Below are 17,533 nucleotides of genomic sequence, written 5' to 3'. Positions count from 1 at the left end.
GACCCACACAAAGCAAATATACTCAACTGTTTGACAAAGGTACAAAGACTATTCAATGGAGAAAGGACAGACTTCAACACATCATGCGGGAACACGAAGATGTTCCTAAGCAAAAAAAAAAAAAAAGAATCTATACATTCATCACACAAGTCATATATCTGATAAAGGACTGGTATCCAGAACACAAAGAATTCTTAAAAGTTAACAATAAGAGAAGTCAGTTTAAAAATGGGCAAAGACCTTGAACAGGCACTTGATCAAGGACAAACAGATGGCAAACAAGCATATGAAAAGATGATCAACATTATTCGTTATTAGGAAATTACAAATTAAAAACTGCAGTGTGATACAAATACCCAGATATTGGAATTGCCAAAATCCAAAAAAACTGAAAGTATAAAATGCTGGTGATAAGGTGGAGTAAGAGGAACTCTTAATATTTGCCAGAGACAATGCAAAAACAGACAGGCGTGTTAGAAGATAGGCAGAGTCTTGAATGTAGATGACCCCAATTTTTGGAAAGGTAATCTAAAAAATTTCTTTTAACAAAATTGCTCTCACTGAGGAGAAGAATTTAAGAAAATGGTTGCTTTTACTTGTGTCAAACCTGAAAGGAAATATCCGGGTAAACTTTGCCATAAGTTAAAAATCCTCTCTTTATTCACGGACAAACCACTTGATCATGGTGAACTACTCCGGTTTCTGTGGAGACAGTGAGAAGAGTGGATGTAGGAGACAAATTTTTCTTCACGTTTTTGTAGAACCTTGAGAAGGGACTTGAAAAACCGAAAGGAAATGTTTCCACCGTCCAAAAGTTGAGCCTCAAAACACCCACTAGCCCCGGGCTATGGGTCTCAAAACTTCCAGACTCCTATGTTGTCAAACACAGACAAAGCCTGCACTCCCCAAACAACACTGACCTCACATTCCATCTCAAGTTCAGCCCAGGAACTCTGGTCCATGGAAACTCCTGCCCCTGCCGCCACACGCTGCTCCCCGTCAGAAGCCCCCGGTGAAATCGCTAAGGAAGCCGAGGGGCAGCGATCATGGATCCGCACCCGCCACCTAGTTTTCAGTCACCGAGCCAGGCTGAGTTAACACACAGGCCCCAGGCCCTGGCCGTCGGCCCTTCATCATCAGTCTCTGAAGCCCATGCCTTAACTCACGCCCGCATTCCTCGGGGACTGACCCCAAATAAAACCCCAAATCCGGAAAACGACCCCACACGTGTTCCCGCCTCACCGGCTGGGCTCCTCACTCGGGACCCACCGCAGCCTCTGAGGGCTCCCGGGACGGCGTCCGACGGCGGTGCTCTCCGCGCCCCGCCCCCCGCCCAGCGCTGGGGGCGTCGAGGGCCGCGAGGAGCGCGGCTGGCGCGCGGCGGCCCTCCCGGAAGTGCGCTCGGCTCGCCGGGGGCCGGCGAACACGCGGCTGTGAGGTACCACCATTTCCTCGTGGATCGTGTCCGGCGGGCTCCCATCCTGCCAGAAACGCGGCTCAGCTTTCTAAGGGCCTGTGAGCACGCGGGTGTGAGGTGACTACCGTTTCCTCACGGAGCGTGTCTGGCGCTTCCGACTGGAGCTGCCATCGGCTGCCCGCACTTTCCTCGGCGGGAAGAAAAGGAACCGTCTTAAGGGCAGCCGGGGCCTTCCTCTCTTCTCAAGAGATGGTCACAGGCGCAGAGCTAACTGCCTTTCGGGGGCGGGAACCTCTCTAAGCCCGATATGGCGTGGGGTGCATTCTAATCATGAGTTTGGGAAAAACTGCAAGTGGACGGTTGCCCTGAGCCATTGGGCAGGAAGAACTTGGGTGCGGCCAGTTTGCTGTAAGTCCGGTGTCCAAATGCGGAGAAGAGCCCAGAGAGTTCCTCGCTTGATCTACGTTGACTTGTCCTCCTCCTGTGCGTCTCCTTTATTCACACAACTGCCACAGGACACTGCCGGTCACCAAATGTGGGTGGGGATTGCCACACACCAAGCAATTTCCCAGGACACCAGCTGGCTGTCCTACAGTGTAACCCTATTCTGACACTGTCAACGTGGAGATAGTGGCAGACCCCACAGGTGAAGGGTCCTGTCCTACAAAGTGTGCCCCTCTCCCCATTTCATTTGCCAATGGCAAGGAGCAGGTCTGCGCATTCCCTACATTTTCTGACTTGGCTACAAGTGGGAGCTTCCCCTCCTCTGGTTCCATTAATTTGCTAGAGCAGTTCACAGAATTCAGAGACAACACTGGGCGCCTGGGCGGCTCAGTTGGTGAAGCGACTGCCTTCGGCTCAGGTCATGATCCTGGAGTCCCGGGATCGAGTCCCACATCGGGCTCCCTGCTCGGCGGGGAGTCTGCTTCTCCCTCTGACCCTCCCCCTTCTCATGCTCTCTCTCTCTCATTCTCTCTCTCAAATAAATAAATAAATAAAATCTTAAAAAAAAATTCAGAGACAACACTTACACCAGTTTATTAAAGGCTATGATAAAGAATATAGGTGAACAGCCAGATGAAGACATACACAGAATAAGTCCTGGAAGGGTCCCAAGCACAGGAGCTTCTAACCCCACAGAGTTGTGGTATGTTACCCTCCATGTACCTGAATGTGTTCACCTACCTGTATGTTCACCTACCATTGGGGATTTTATGGAGGCTTCCTCAGGTAGAATTGATCAATTATTAACTCAATTTCCTTCTCCCATTTCTGGAGGATTGGGGGGAAGGTGGGGAGGGGAGGCATGGCTGAAAGTTCTAAGCTTCTATGGCTTAGTCTCTCTGGTGACAAGTCCCCATCCAGAAGCCGTACAGGAGAGCCCACCCAGGGTTGCCTCATTAGAATAAAAAATGCCCCTAGTGCACTCATCACTTAGTAATTTACAAGGGTTTTAGGAGTGTGTGCCAGGAACCAGGGGCAGAGACCAATGTATATATTTTCTATTATCTCACAAGGTCAAATAGCCAACTTCAAAGAGTAAGTGCTAAGTGATTCTACTTTCCTCATAGTCTACAAATGACAAACTTACAGAATCTCTGATGCCAGGGGTTAGGTTCACAGAAAAATGTGACTATGAAGGGTTTGCATGAGGAAGTCTGTGTAGACAAAACATTCTGTGGTGTTGGTTACACAAACGTACACGTTATAAAGTTTCTTAAAACTGTACGTAAAAACCAAACAGAAATGAGTCCATGTCAAAACTGGTGAGATCCAAGTAAATCTTGTGGTTAAAAGCATTATAATAATTTCACTTTCCTCTATTTGGTAATGAACTCTGGTTATGTAAAATTTTACCTTTGGAAGTAGCTGGCTGAAGGGCATTTAGGAAATCCCTGAAATATTCCAGTTTTTATGATTCTAAACTTATTTCAAATTCAAAATTGATGCTGCTTATAAACTTGGCTAAACATCCAAATACATTGAGTTATACATATGAAATGAATATATTACTTCATTTTGAAGAACTTCAAGTATTCTGTAATAACAACTAAACTTGGAACTAAAGAAATTCAAAAGTTAATTATATAATGACACAGGCATGGAACACTCCTGCATTGTACATATTAAAATTTAATTCATGTTGAGAGTAACTGCCACTATTTAAAATTTATAAAACCAATGATAAGGCAATCAGAAATAAAGCCAAAGTATCCTGTTCTGCATGCTTGTGAGGCATATTATCCATTAATTATGTTTAGGTGTATTATCCGTTAATTATTTTTAGACATGACAGAATGCTCTCATTCATCATTTCCCCAAAGCTTCTTTCCTTTAAGTTGTCTGATATTTTGCTAAAGTCCACCACATTGAATGTGTTCCTAAATTATTTCTGTATGGATTTCCTGGCAAATATATTACTTCAAGCCCTACTATATTTATTGCCACAGGAAAGTACTTGTCTAGTGTGAACTGACATCTACTGAGGTCTTACTTCTGGGCAGAGGTTTTCCCACAGTTATAGTTCTACCAATTAGAAATATTCATTCATTATCTGTGATGATCACGTGATAGCATCTACTTCCCACTGACGGCTTTCCTAGTCTGTCACATTCATAGAATCTATTTCAGTCTACACTTTTTAGATGTATAATGTCCTAAAATATTTTCATCAAGGCTGATTGTATGTGAGTTGTTTTGTAAATTTTTTCATCAACATAAAACATGACACAATTGACCACTAAAGATAATACTATTCTTTGCATTGTTATTCTTCATTACATACTATTATCTTGAGGGCCTATCACTGGCAACAGGTTATCCCAAAGTGACTACCTGTGAATTCTCTTATGTTTAACAAGGATTGACAAGTGGGCAAAAGTTTTCCCACAATCACTGCATCCATAGGGCCTCTCTCCTGTATGTTTTCTTTGATGAACATTGAGCCCTGACTTTGTAGTGAAGGCTTTCCCACATTCACAGCATTCATATGGTTTCTCTCCTGTGTGAATTCTCTGATGGGTAATGAGATCATTTTTACGCAAAGAAAATTTTCCACATTCAGTACATGCAAAGGAAGTTTTTCCTGTGTGAAATCTCTGATGTTGTATGAGGCAGGTCTTCTTCCTGAAGGCTTTATCACATTCATTGCATTTGTATGGTTTCTCCCCAGAATGAGTTTGCTGATGTATACCTAGAGTACTCTTCATGGTGAAGCCTTTTCCACATTCATTGCATATATACGGTTTCTCCCCAGTATGAGTTCGCAAATGTGCAATCAGCATGCTCTTTCCAGTTAAGCCTTTGCCACATTTGTTACATATATAGGGTTTCTCTCCTGTATGAGTGCGCCTATGTACATTGAGATGACTCTTCTCTGTGAAGCCTTTTCCACATTCGTTGCATATATAGGGCTTTTCTCCTGTATGAGTTCGTTGATGTCCAATCAGCCGTATCTTTGCTGGAAAGCCTTTTCCACATTCACTGCATACATAAGGTTTCTCTCCTGTATGAGTGCGTTGATGTACAATCAGACGGCTCTTCACAGTGAAGCCTTTCCCGCAATCATTGCATATATATGGCTTCTCTGCAGTATGAGTTCGCTGATGTACAATGAGATCACTCTTCATGGTAAAGCCTTTTCCACATACACTACATACATAGGGTTTCTCTCCTGTATGTGTTCGCTGATGCCTGATAAGAGGACTCTTCAAGGTGAAGCCTTTTCCACACTCATTGCATGTGTAGGGTTTCTCTCCTGTATGAGTTCGCTGATGTACGATGAGACAGTGCTTCATTGAAAAGCCTTTTCCACATTCACTGCATGTATATAATTTCTGTTCTGTATGAGTTTGCTGATGTGTGATAAGACTGTTCTTCAAGGTGAAACCTTTCCCACATTCATTGCATATAAAAGGTTTCTCACCAGTATGAGTTCGATGATGTGCAACAAGACGCCTCTTCTCAATGAAGCCTTTTCCACATTCACTGCATATATAAGGTTTCTCTCCTGTATGAGTTTTCTGATGTGTAGTGAGACTAAACTTTGTAGAGAAGGCTTTCTCACATACACTGCATCCATGGGGCTTCTCTCCTGTATGAGTTCGCTGATGATAAATAAGCCGACACTTCTTGATGAACGCTTTCCCACATTCATTACATGTATAAGGCTTCTGTCCCATATGTGTTTTCTGGTGTATATTGAACTGTGATTTCTTGAGGAATGTTTTGTCACATTCAGTACATTCATAGTGTTTCAGTCCTGTATGAATTCTCTGATGTTCTGTTAGCCTGGATTTTCTAGAGAATGCCTTCCCACACAGACTGCATCCATGAGGTTTCTCTCTAGTATGAACTCTCTGATGATCAATGAGCTGAGACACCTTGACGAAGACTTTCCTACATTCACAGCATACATGGGCTCTCCGCATCTTCGGAGTTCTCTGCTGCTCAATGACCTGGGAATTATTGTTGGTGGGTTTTACACTTACAGGAAATTTTATTACACTATAAAATTGTTCCTGGTTAGTATGCAGAAGAGATTTTCCATCTTCATTAAATTCAGTAGAGTTCTTTGAGTTACAGTTTATACTCTGGCTTTTAAAACTTAAATTTGATTTTAACGGTTTTTCAAGTAAGTCAAACATATCATAATTTTGCTTTAACAGGAAATGACTTTCACTCTGATTAAGAATATTTGCAAATGTATTATGTCCACAGCATTGTTTCACACTCTTTTGAATGCTTCGATTTTGCAAGTGACATTGCAGAGGATCATCAACTTTCCTGATTTCTAGGAGAGAAAAGAACAATGAATTATTCTGTAATCTCTCATAATCTTAGCTTGGAATAAAACTGTTTTAAAAATGCCTTCATGTGGGGGTACCTGAATGGCTCAGTCTGTTAAGTGTCTGACTTCGGCTCAGGTCTTGATCTCAGGGTCCTGGGATCGAGCCCCCACATCGGGCTCCCTGCTCCTCGGGAAGCCTGCTTCTCCCTCTCCCTCTGCCCCTCCCCTCACTCGTGCTCGCTCTCTCTTTCAAACAAATAAGATCTTAAAAAAAAAAAAGGTTAAAAATAGAACTACCCTGGGGCACCTGGGTGGCTCAGTTGGTTAATCAGCTGCTTTCAGCTCAGGTCATGATCCCAGGGTCCTGGGATTGAGCCTTGCATCAGGCTCCCTGCTCAATGGGCAGCCTGCTTCTCCCTCTCCACTGCTTGTGCTCTCTCACGTGCTCTTTCTCAAATAAATAAATAAAATCTTTTTTAAAAAACAGAACTACCCTCTGATACAGCAATTGAACTACTAGGTATCTACGCAAAGGATACAAAAATACAGATTTGAAGGGGCACATGCACCCTGACGTTTATAGCAGCATTATCAACAATAGCTAACCTATGGAAAGAGCCCAAATGCCCACTGACATGAATGGATAAAGAAGATGTGGTATCACAGCCATCAAAAAGAATGAAATCTTGCCTTTTGGAATGATGTGGATGGAGCTAGAGTGTATTATGCTAAGTGAAATAAGTCAGAAAAAAACAAATATAGGATTTCACTTCATATGTATAATTTAAGAAACAAAACAAATGAACATACAGGAAGGAAAAAAAAAGAAGCAAACCATAAGAGACTCTTAACTATAGAGAACAAACTGAGGGTTGATGGAGGGAGGTGGGGATGGCCTAACTGGGTGATGATGGGTATTAAGGAGGGTAGTTGTGATGAGCACTGGGTGTTATATGTAAGTGATGAATCACTAAATTCTACTCCTGAAACCAATATTACACTATATGTTAACTAGCTAGAATTTAAATAAAAATTTGGAAAAAAAAGATAAAAAAGATGTTGTATACACATACAATGGAATATTACTCAGCCATAAAAAAGAAGGAAGTCTTGCGATTTGCAACATGAATGGACCTAGAGGATCCAATACTAAATGAAATATGTCAGCCAGAGAAAGACAAATACCTTGTGATTTTACCCATATGTGGAATTTAAGAAACAAAACAAGTGAACAAAGCAAAAAAGAGACAAACAAAAAAGCAGTTTCTTAAATACAGAGAACAAACTGATAATTGCCAGAGGGGAAGTGGGTGGGAGGATGGGTTAAATAGATAAGGGGAGTTAAGAGCAACTTATCTTGATGAGCACAGAGAAATATATAAAATTGTTGAATCATTATACTGTATACCCCAAACTAATAACACTGTATGTTAATTATACTTGAATAGGAAAAAAAAAAAAGAATCAGACTCAAGTCTTAAAAAATCAGTAGTAAAAAAAAAAAAAATTTTGCCATCACTTTAGAAATTGAAAAGTAATAATAAATCAGCACAGCCAGTGTCAGGGCATGATTGACCGAATTAAAAAAAAAAAAAAAATCATGTGAAAACAAAAGCTTTAGGAAAATAAATGCAATGATAACATCTAATAACTAAAAGAAAATATGAATTAACAAAACCACGAAGCAGATAATTAGCAGCAGACATAAGTTATGACATGGTTTGGGTTAGAAATCATGTAGCATGTTAAAAAAGATATTTTCTTGTTAATCAAATGACCTTTAAGAAGAGAGCTCAGTGGCACCTGGATGGCTCAGTCAGTTAAGTATCCAACTCTTGATTTCCACTCAGATCATGATCTCAGGGTTGTGATATTGAGCTGTGTCAGGCAGTAGAGCCTACTTAAAATTCTCTCTCCCTCTACCCCTCACCACCCCCCAAAAAGAAGAAAGCTCCACAAGTAGAGAACATTCAAGGTAATGAGGTAACGCCAGGATAGGGAGAAATTTAAAATCTGTAGTTGTGTTGAGCTGAAAAAGAACCTAAATTAAAAAAAAAAAAAAAAAAAGGATGGAGAGAAGTTAATTCCTGTTCTCACACAGAAAATGGGAGGTCATAGGCTAACTGCCATGAAGAAGGGCAAAATACAAAGAAAGAAAGCATGCATTAGAGAAGCCAATTTGGATGTCTGAGAGAAGGGAAAAAGGTTAATTCATGGGAATAAAGGAAGCTTTTCAGAGTTATGAAAACTGAGAAGAAAATGAAAACAGAAGTATGGAGAACCTCCAGGGTTCTGGTGGGAAAGTGGGGGAGGGAAGCCAAAGAACGACGTAAATGCACAGCAAAAACCAGGTTATCATGGAGACAAAGCATCCAACGTGGGGTTAGATATTATGGAACAAAATCATTATTTCCTAGTAAGGCAGGCAAGCAAAGTAGTAAGAAAAAAGTGATGAAGTCAAAGTTGTTTCTTTCCAGAGAGGCCTGGAAAGTGGAATTTCATAGCAGGAGAGGTGGTTAACACAGGTAAAAACACTGTCACGGTGGATCAAGAAGAAGAAGATTATAGAAAATTCTAGGAGGGGGAGCCTGGCTGGCTCAGTCACTGGAGCACGCAATTCTTGATCTTGGGGTTGTAAGTTCGAGGCCCGTGTTGGGTATACAGATTACTTAAAAATAAAAATCCTTAAAAAAAAATTAAAAAGGGGGCGCCTGGGTGGCTCAGTCGGTTGAGCATCCAACTCTTGATTTTTTTTTTAATTTTTATTTATTTATTTGAGAGAGAGAGAATGAGAGACAGAAAGCACATGAGATGGGGGAGGGTCAGAGGGAGAAGCGGACTCCCCGCTGAGCAGGGAGCCCGATGTGGGATTCGATCCCGGAACTCCAGGATCATGACCTGAGCCGAAGCCAGTCGCTTAACCAACTGAGCCACCCAGGCGCCCCCAACTCTTGATTTTGGCTCAGGTCATGATCTCAGGTTGTGGGATTGAGACCTGCATCAGGCTCTGCTCTCAGCGGGGAGTCTGCTGAGGATTCTTTCTCTCCCTCTCCCTCTGTCCCTCCCCATGCTCACGCATGCTTTCTCTCTAAAAAGAAATAAATAAAATCTTTTTTAAAAATAATAAAAAAAGAAAAGAAAATCCTAGGAAGATGACCATGCAAACAAAAATAAGAAATATATAAAGTAAACAGGGATCCAATCTCAAAAGAAAAAAAAGGGGCATATTTTCCTCTAAACTTCAACAAAGAAAAGAGTTCTCATATGGGAGGGGCTGTTTATGTTTCCTCAGACACTGTCACAGTTCTGATGCCTTCTCTGACTGACCAGAATACTACTGCAGCCGCCCATCTTGGCAGTTCTCACTCACCTGGGCAGATTCGGCTGTGGATTTCATCTTCTAGCGTCCAAAGTTCTCCTCGTTCCAACTTGGAGAGTGCATCTGGTTTGCTGGCTTGATACCCTGTTCGTGAGAAAAGACAGAAGACCTAGTGGACTGGGGTAGATCAAGAAGGGATAATGTTACATTTTAGGGACTAAACAGGTTTCACATCTGTAACATCAAGGCTTTTCTCTCAAAAGATGGGACATTATACCCACTTGTCTAAGGCAAGAGAAGGATCTGAGGATCTACCATTTCAAAGTATTAAAGAGTTAAGTTTGGGCGCCTCGGTGGCTCAGTTGGTTGGGCGACTGCCTTTGGTTCAGGTCATGATCCTGGAGTCCCAGGATCGAGTCCTGCATCGGGCTCCCTGCTCAGCAGGGAGTCTGCTTCTCCCTCTGACCCTCCCCCTTTCATGTGCTCTCTCTCTCTCTCAAATAAATAAATAAAATCTTAAAAAAAAAAAGAGTTAAGTCTGGGGCATCTGGGTGGCTCAGTTGGTTAAGCAACTGCCTTCGGCTCAGGTCATGATCTCGGGGTCCTGGGATCGAGCCCTGCATCGGGCTCCCTGCTCGGCGGGAAGCCTGCTTCTCCCTCTCCCACTCCCCCTGCTTATGTTCCCTCTCTCGCTGTCTCTCTCTCTGTCAAATAAATAAATAAAATATTAAAAAAAAAATAAAGAGTTAAGTAGCTGAGAAAGAAAGAGCCACTGGCAGAGCACCCTGTGAGTGACACAGGGGAGCTGTCCTCACCCACTGATACCAGGTTCCTATAATTTTCCAACATCATGTCCCGGTACAAGTCCTTCTGAGCGGGGACCAAGAGCTGCCACTCCTCCCAGGTGAAGTCCACAGCCACATCATCAAATGTCAGGGATTCCTGTTATAACACAGTTATGTTTAATGAAGTGATATTCTTGTGGTGATATGGAAAAAACAGATAAAGGAAATTATTCTGCTCATTTCGCCATATAGGAAGTAGTGGTTTTTATTCTTTAATACATTGTGAAGAAGAAATCTTGTATAATATTATGTCATTGTGCAATCTTCTATTCATTCAACAAACTTGAAAATTTAAGAAAGTTTCTGTAATATGTGTCACTAAACCCTCTTGCCTAGTGTAAGAACATCTGTAATCTATATATATTTGAGCATCTACTTGCCAATACTGAACTATATAATACTTATAAGCAGACAAATAATACAGATTTCTAAATTCACCATGAGCATTTGAGCCAATACCAAAACCAGTAATGAAGAGACTGCAGATAATAGTCATGAGACAATACATACTATTTCAGTGCTTAATAAACAAAATAAAAGAAACTGTATAAAACAAAAGGATTAACAGATAATTAAACAAATTTGTAAAAAAAAACTATAAAGAACATATTTATGGACACGTATATGTACATAGACAAATATATATGTATGTGTGCATATAATTAGGCAGGGTTAATACCACAATAAACACAATGAAGCAACAGCTGCAAGAAATACATTTTTACATTTATAAGTAGTAAAGGCAGTTAAGGACCTCACCCACCACAACATCTCTCTGAAGAACCATCAAAGACCTATGTGACTTCAGACCTATGTGCCATGAAACATTAACATCCATCAAGAAACCGGTCTGTTTTCTCCTCACAGTCAATGCCTGTGATGTTGCAATATAATAAGAGGTTTGTATTTGGTATTCCTCTCTGGTTCCTTGCAAAAGAGCTCCTAAAGCCCTGGAATTTCCTAAGTGGTTGGGGTGGGAGGGGCATCTTACATTATTTATAAATAAGCCCCTTTCAACCATACCTGAATTTATATTAATGAGGTAACTCTGGCGGGCCCCTAGATAAACCTAAGCATGTGGCTGGTTGCTAGGGAAACCAACCTATTGATTACAGGGCTAGAACTTTCAGCCCCACCCCAGCTGTCCAGGGTGGGGAGAGGGACTGGAGATTCAGACAATCACTAATGGCCAGTGATTTAATCAATCTCCCCTACGTGATGAAACCTCCATAAAAAACACTACAGTCCGGAGGCACTTGGGTGGCTCAGTGGTTTAAGTGTCTGACTTTGGCTCAGATCATGATCACAGGGTCTTGGTATGAGCCCTGCATCAGGCTCTGTGCTCAGTGGGGAGTCTGCTTCTCCCTCTGCCTCTGTCCCCTCCCCCACTTGTGCACATGCACATGCTTCTCTCTCAAATAAGCAAAATATTAAAAAAAAACACAAAAAACAAAAAACAACCCACGCTACACTACAGGGCTCAGAGAACTTCCAGGTTGGTGAGCACATCAAGGTGCTGGGAGGGTGGCTTGCTTGGAGAGGGCATGGAAGGTCCTTGCCCCTTCTCCCATACCTTGTTCTACGCCTCTCTTCCATTTGGCTTTTCCCATCTTCTATCCTTTATAATAAACTGGTAAATATGAAGTAAAGGGTTTTCCTGAGTTATGTCAGTCACCGTAGTGATTTATCAAAACCGACGAAGGGACTGTGGGAACTGCCTATTTGTAGTCAAGTCAGAAGTATGGGTACCCTGGGCACTCAGTACTTGGCTTCTGAAATGCGGGCAGTCTTGCAGGGCTGAGCCCTTTAAACTTCAGTATGATAGTAACTCCATGTAGTCAGTGTCAAGATTCAATCAAATTGTAGACAGGTGGTACCTGGAGAGTTGGAGAACTGGTCATGGGTGTGGAAAAACTCATGTTTGGTGTCAGAAGTGTCGGCAGTAGAAACAGATCACAGTAATGCCTACCATGAAACTTACCAAGATTCCCTTGTGATGACTGTCAGAGATATTTGCAGCACACTGACAGCTAATGTGACCTACAGGGTCTTACACAGTCACATGTATTCATTCCAACATGAATCACAAAGTACGAATCCTATGAAAAATAGGTTCCTGATTCTACTTTGCCCAGATTTCTCCAGATCCTGCTATTCTCAATTTAAACTTTTCTTTTTAATTGCACTGACTTTTCTTTTGTAGATCTCTACTAATCCACTGAGAAATAAAGTAAAGAATAAAAGAAACCAAAAGTCACCTGGGCTTGGATCATCTTCTTCTGATTTTGGGAAATAGCTGCTAACTTGGATTCTCGGTCTTTAGCTCTTCTGGATCAGCTCTAAATTTCTTGTTCAAAAATCTCAGTCTCCAATCAAGGGTTTCCCCAGAAATGACGTTACCTAAGTCTTGGAATCTTCTCTTCCTTTCCCCCTTGATCCCTCTTATCCTGGGAAGCCAGCACCTACAGGCCGAAAAGCAAATTACTCTGGGTGGTACATTCTCTTTAGGCCCGGATGTTGTCACTGTTTCTGTGCATTCACCTTAAACCAAGGCCCCAAAAGATCTTTTTATTAAGTGCTCTGGGCCAAGAAAACATGACATTCAGAAGGTTTGGGAAGCACACCTTTCTTCTGTAGAGTAGAAGTAGTATGACTGTCAAAGGGAATGTGGGGGGCACCTGGGTGGCTCAGTCGTTAAGCGTCTGCCTTCGGCTCAGGTCATGATCTCAGGGTCCTGGGATCGAACCCCGCATCCGGCTCCCTGCTCAGCGGGAAGCCTGCTTCTCCCTCTCCCACTCCCCCTGCTTGTGTTCCCTCTCTCGCTGTGTCTCTCTCTTTCTCTGTCAAATAAGTAAATAAAATCTTTAAAAAAAAAAGGGGGGGGGGAATGTGGGACACAGCCCTAGAACAGCGTGATGCCCAGTGGCAGGGGACTCCTCAGGTGGGTCCATTTTAGGAAAGAGGACATATAGACAGTTAAAATGTACTCATTTTTATTTTATTTTTTATTTATTTACTTATAAAGAAACAGAAAGCACCTGCAAGCAGGAGAGGGGCAAAGGGAAAGGGAGAGAGAGAATCCCAAGCAGGATCCACGCACAGCACGGAGCCCAACACGGCTCAATCTCATGACCCTGAGATCACGACCCGAGCCAAAACCAAGAGTTGGATGCTTAACCAACTGAGCCACCCAGGCGCCCCATTTATCTTTTAAATCATGCATGTCCATCTACCTCTTCAAAAGTCTTCTGACATCCCAGGATGCATACACTTTGATTTTGAGAACATTGTGCTAAGCAAATAATAAGCAGGGTCTTATTTAATTTCTCATTACCATCTATTTCTTGATACTCTCTAGAGTATTATAAGTATAAACCTATACAGGATAGTCAGCAAAAATATTCTTTAGAAATAGAACTGAAATAAAGACATTTTCAGGCAAAAGCAGAGAAAATTCTTCATCAGAAGACCTGTGTTACAGCAAACATGAATGTTCTTCAAACAAAAGGAAGGGATCCTCCAACATAAGTAGAGGAGCAAGGAGTCAAGAGAAACAAAACTGGTAAGAGTTTAAGTCTAAATTAGTACCAAATGGGGATGCTGGGTGGCTCAGTCGGTTAAGCGACTGCCTTTGGCTCAGGTCATGATCCCAGAGTCCTGGGATCGAGTCCTCTGCTGGGCTCCTTGCTCAGTGGGGAGCCTGCTTCTCCTTCTGCCTCCCATTCCCCCTGCTTTTGCTCTCTCTCTCTCTCTTTCTGATAAATAAAATCTTTAAAAAAAGAGGCAAATTATCAGTATTCACCTAACATATCTATATACCTCTTGAGTCAGGTGGTTGGTTATAACATTTAAATTAAAAAATTCTATACCATCTTAAAGCACACATAGGTCAAGGTCAGTGTTAAAGCACAGGACATTTCACTGGAATAATTTAACATTCAATTTAAAACAGTCAATAAAAGTATTGCTAGTAACTTAAAAAATCTACTTCTAAGAATTTCTGAAAAGGAAATACTGGCAACAGTATAATATTTGACAGGACATTTAGTTTCTTCATTATGTTTTTCATAAGAGCACTTATATTTTAAATCAGAAAATGATCAGCATTCTACAATTAAAATAAAATTGCCCTTGCTAGATCATTAAAGCAAGTTCATAGCTTTAAAAGTTTTCATACTAAAAAAAAAAAGAGAGAGAAACAAAGGGGAGGCAGGGAGAGAGAAAATGAGTTATAAATACAAATTTTACAAAGCACAAAAACATAAATATGGGGAAATTATCAGCCTTTTTAGTCAAATATACTAGGTTCCTGCCATCACAGATCACTATTTTAGGTATTTTACTTCACTTAATCTTCAAAACAATACCTGAGGGAGAGACTTTAACTTCTTTTTGCTACCAGGGAAACAGACAGGTCACATCAATTACACAATGGGATTGAAAAGTCGGATTCATTTCAGGGGCGCCGGGGTGGCTCGGTGGGGTACGCGTCTGCCTGCACCGCAGGCCATGGTCCTGGAGTCCTGGGACTGAGCCCCTCGGTTGGGCTCCCTGCTCGTGGGGAGTCTGCTCCTCCCTCTCCCTTTGCCCCTCAGCTCACGCCCTCTCTCTTGCTCACCCTCTCTCTCAAATAAATAAAATCTCAAAAAAATAAAAATCAGATTCAACTCATTCTAAAATTCGCTTTCATTCCACTTCACCGCAGGCCAAGACTACTTGTAAACAAGATTCATTAAGTAAACAAAGGAAACGAGTAAAAAGCTATTAGAACTCTATTAGTTAGGTGATCGCAGAGGCATTTAGAGTAACTGGAGGACTGCAACTGTCTTTAAAAGGCACCAACAGAAGACTGATTCAGGATGTGTATGGGTGGCTCAGGCGGTTAGGCTTCTATCTAAAACTCTGATTGCTGAAAGTTCGAGAGGAAGGGGTGAGGCTGGGTGCCCAAGAGGGTTTAAAAACTAGAGCTGAAGACTTGGGGCTACAGGGCAGCAGGGGGACGCAAACGCACCTGGCGTCTGCGGCAGCAGCCGAGGTCCGGCCTCAGCACGCCCCGGCCAAGCCCCGGGCCTCCAGGCGCGGCCCACACTCGCCCCGGCGCCCCGAGCGCTCGGGGCGGCACCCCCGTGAGCCCCCACAGACCCCTGCACGTGAACCCCGAAACAGCTCATCTCTGAGCCCCGAACAAATGCCGCACCGCATGCAGCCTCCTCCGACAGCCACAACCCTGCGGCTAGCAAGCTCTGAGCCCCAGAGAGGAGGCGGCCCCCAGGTGTGCCCTGGGCGCCAGATCGCCGTGCCGCAGAGAGCTTCCGCCACGAGCCGCGACAGCACCTCCCTGACTGGCGCCGGGGGCCCCCACAAGCTCACACCCTAACACGGAAGAACATCCGCCGCCGCTCTCCGCCCCCTGGAATCCCAGCCGCATCACCCAAGGCGAACGTCGACCCACAAACACACCCTGACACTGACCTGATTTTCGCCACACACCACCGCGACCGGTGGGCGCCTGAACTTACTTCGCTAAACTTCGCCAGCGTCCCTCAGCACCCCGGGACGGTGGCCAACAAGGGTCTGAGGCGTTTCCAGAGAAAAGGCAACCGGATCCCGGTTTTTCCGCTGCGGCAACATGGCCGCGCCCTGGCCGTGCCCTACGGGGGCGCCCATCTTGGATGACGGTCGTACGGCGAGCCGAGGGGCCTCTTCGGCGCCCGCGAGCAGGGGCGGCTGGGAAAGCGGACGGGCCGGTCGGTCCGGCAGAAACGCACGGGCGTCTCCAGGCGGACGCTTAAACCGGGCAAAAACGACGCGGCGGACATCCCTTTCAGCTAGCCGCCTAGAAGATTAAAATTAGACGGCTCAGTTGGCACGACCCTGTTAACAGGAAGTGGAGGTATTTGTCCATCACAAAACACGCTTGGGAAAAGGCGAACCCACCTACAGACGCTTCCTCCACCGAGTTTCTAGCAAAAATGGGCTTGAAGCGACTTTTGGACAAAGCACGACGTCCGCAGAAGCTCTGAGGGCATAGGGATGGTGGTCACTGACTAGGAAATAAAAGCGCCGGAACGCGCCAGTTAGGCTTGGGGGCGAGTAATAGGGGAAAAGGCCACCGAAAGTCAAAAAAGGTTAGTGCCCAGGGCGAAGGGCTGAAGCGAGGACGCAGGCGGAGCTTTCCCTGGGTCCAGAGAGGAAGACAGGCTTTGAGGACCAAAGGCCAGAAATAGGGAAGAATGGAGGAAAAGGCGTATGCATGTGAGAGAGAAATTGCCAAGTATTTTCCAGTCAGTATACCAACCCATTCCACCATCAATATATGAGATCCACTCTCCACATCCTATTCTAAAAGGAATAAGAAAAAGACTAATTTTTTAAATAGCTCAATAAGCCACTTATTTTTAAAAAATTGCAAATACTCGATTTTTTTTAAAGTGCATCTAATATTCAAATAGATGCAAAGTAAACATGAAGCAAAAATATTTTAAGCCTTAAGATTCATAAAGATTGAACGATGACAAACAAGGAACCATGGAACACTACATCAAAAACTAATGATGTAATATATGGTGATTAACATAATAAAAAATTAAAAAAAAAAAGATTGAGCGATGACTAACATTCCAGAGTGGCGAGGCCATGGGATAAAGGCACTCGATTACGCTATGTCTTATTTTTCTCATCTGCATAGGTGTTGTCCACCACATACAGCTTTGAGTACTATCTTGCTTATCATAGTTGGAAGTTTAAAATGCACATACTTAATATTAGGTATTTGATGTGTTTTGGGGGAGGCAGGATTCAGACGAGGGCATATAAATCAGTAAAATCCTGCAATTATCCAATTTAAACTTTTCATCTCTTTAAACCAGCAATTAATTTCAAAAATTGATTCAGTAGAAATTTATTTTTTTTGAGAACATGTACAAGGGTAATTATGGCATCAATTTTGACAATTTTAAAGAAATAAACACTCTTGTGCCTGTTACATAAATGTACTACTCTTGGGTCTCTATATTCATTTTTTTCTTTTTAAGATTTTATTTATTCATTTGACAGGGAGAGACAGCGAGAGAAGGAACGCAAGCAGGGGTGGTGGGAGAGGGAGAAGCAGGCTTCCCGCGGAGCAGGGAACCCGGTGCAGGGCTCGATCCCAGGACCCTGGG

The 17,533-nt window shown here is 43.1% G+C and overlaps 1 protein-coding gene across 3 annotated transcripts; it reads right to left on the bottom strand.

The window, feature by feature from the left end:
• Positions 1-2,439: 2,439 nt before the first annotated feature.
• On the bottom strand, positions 2,440-16,030 carry LOC113935897 (zinc finger protein 615). 3 transcript variants are annotated; one of them, XM_035725238.1, is made up of 5 exons: positions 15,843-16,030; positions 12,629-12,832; positions 10,341-10,467; positions 9,577-9,669; positions 2,440-6,209 (listed from the first exon to the last, which is right to left on the bottom strand). In XM_035725238.1, exons 2-5 carry the CDS (start codon positions 12,641-12,643, stop codon positions 4,249-4,251), a joined length of 2,196 nt encoding a protein of 731 aa, XP_035581131.1. In that variant the 5' UTR covers positions 12,644-12,832; positions 15,843-16,030; the 3' UTR covers positions 2,440-4,248. The 3 variants fall into 3 exon arrangements, with proteins under 3 accessions (XP_035581131.1, XP_035581132.1, XP_035581133.1); XM_035725239.1 differs by having other exon boundaries at positions 15,890-15,942; XM_035725240.1 differs by lacking the exon at positions 15,843-16,030 and adding an exon at positions 15,382-15,825.
• Positions 16,031-17,533: the final 1,503 nt, after the last annotated feature.

The sequence above is a fragment of the Zalophus californianus genome, chromosome 17 (assembly GCF_009762305.2).
Source record: "Zalophus californianus isolate mZalCal1 chromosome 17, mZalCal1.pri.v2, whole genome shotgun sequence".
Classification (NCBI taxonomy): domain Eukaryota; kingdom Metazoa; phylum Chordata; class Mammalia; order Carnivora; family Otariidae; genus Zalophus; species Zalophus californianus.
This window is presented reverse-complemented; position numbering and strand designations above follow the sequence as displayed.

What these genes read in the sequence shown, in the direction of transcription:
- LOC113935897 (XM_035725238.1), bottom strand. An exon ending in TAGGAACCTGGTATCAGTGG is followed by an intron (nt 9,670 to 10,340) that starts GTGAGGACAGCT and finishes TCTCACGAACAG; the next exon opens with GGTATCAAGCCAGCAAACCA. An exon ending in CCACAGCCGAATCTGCCCAG is followed by an intron (nt 6,210 to 9,576) that starts GTGAGTGAGAAC and finishes TTTCTCTCCTAG; the next exon opens with AAATCAGGAAAGTTGATGAT.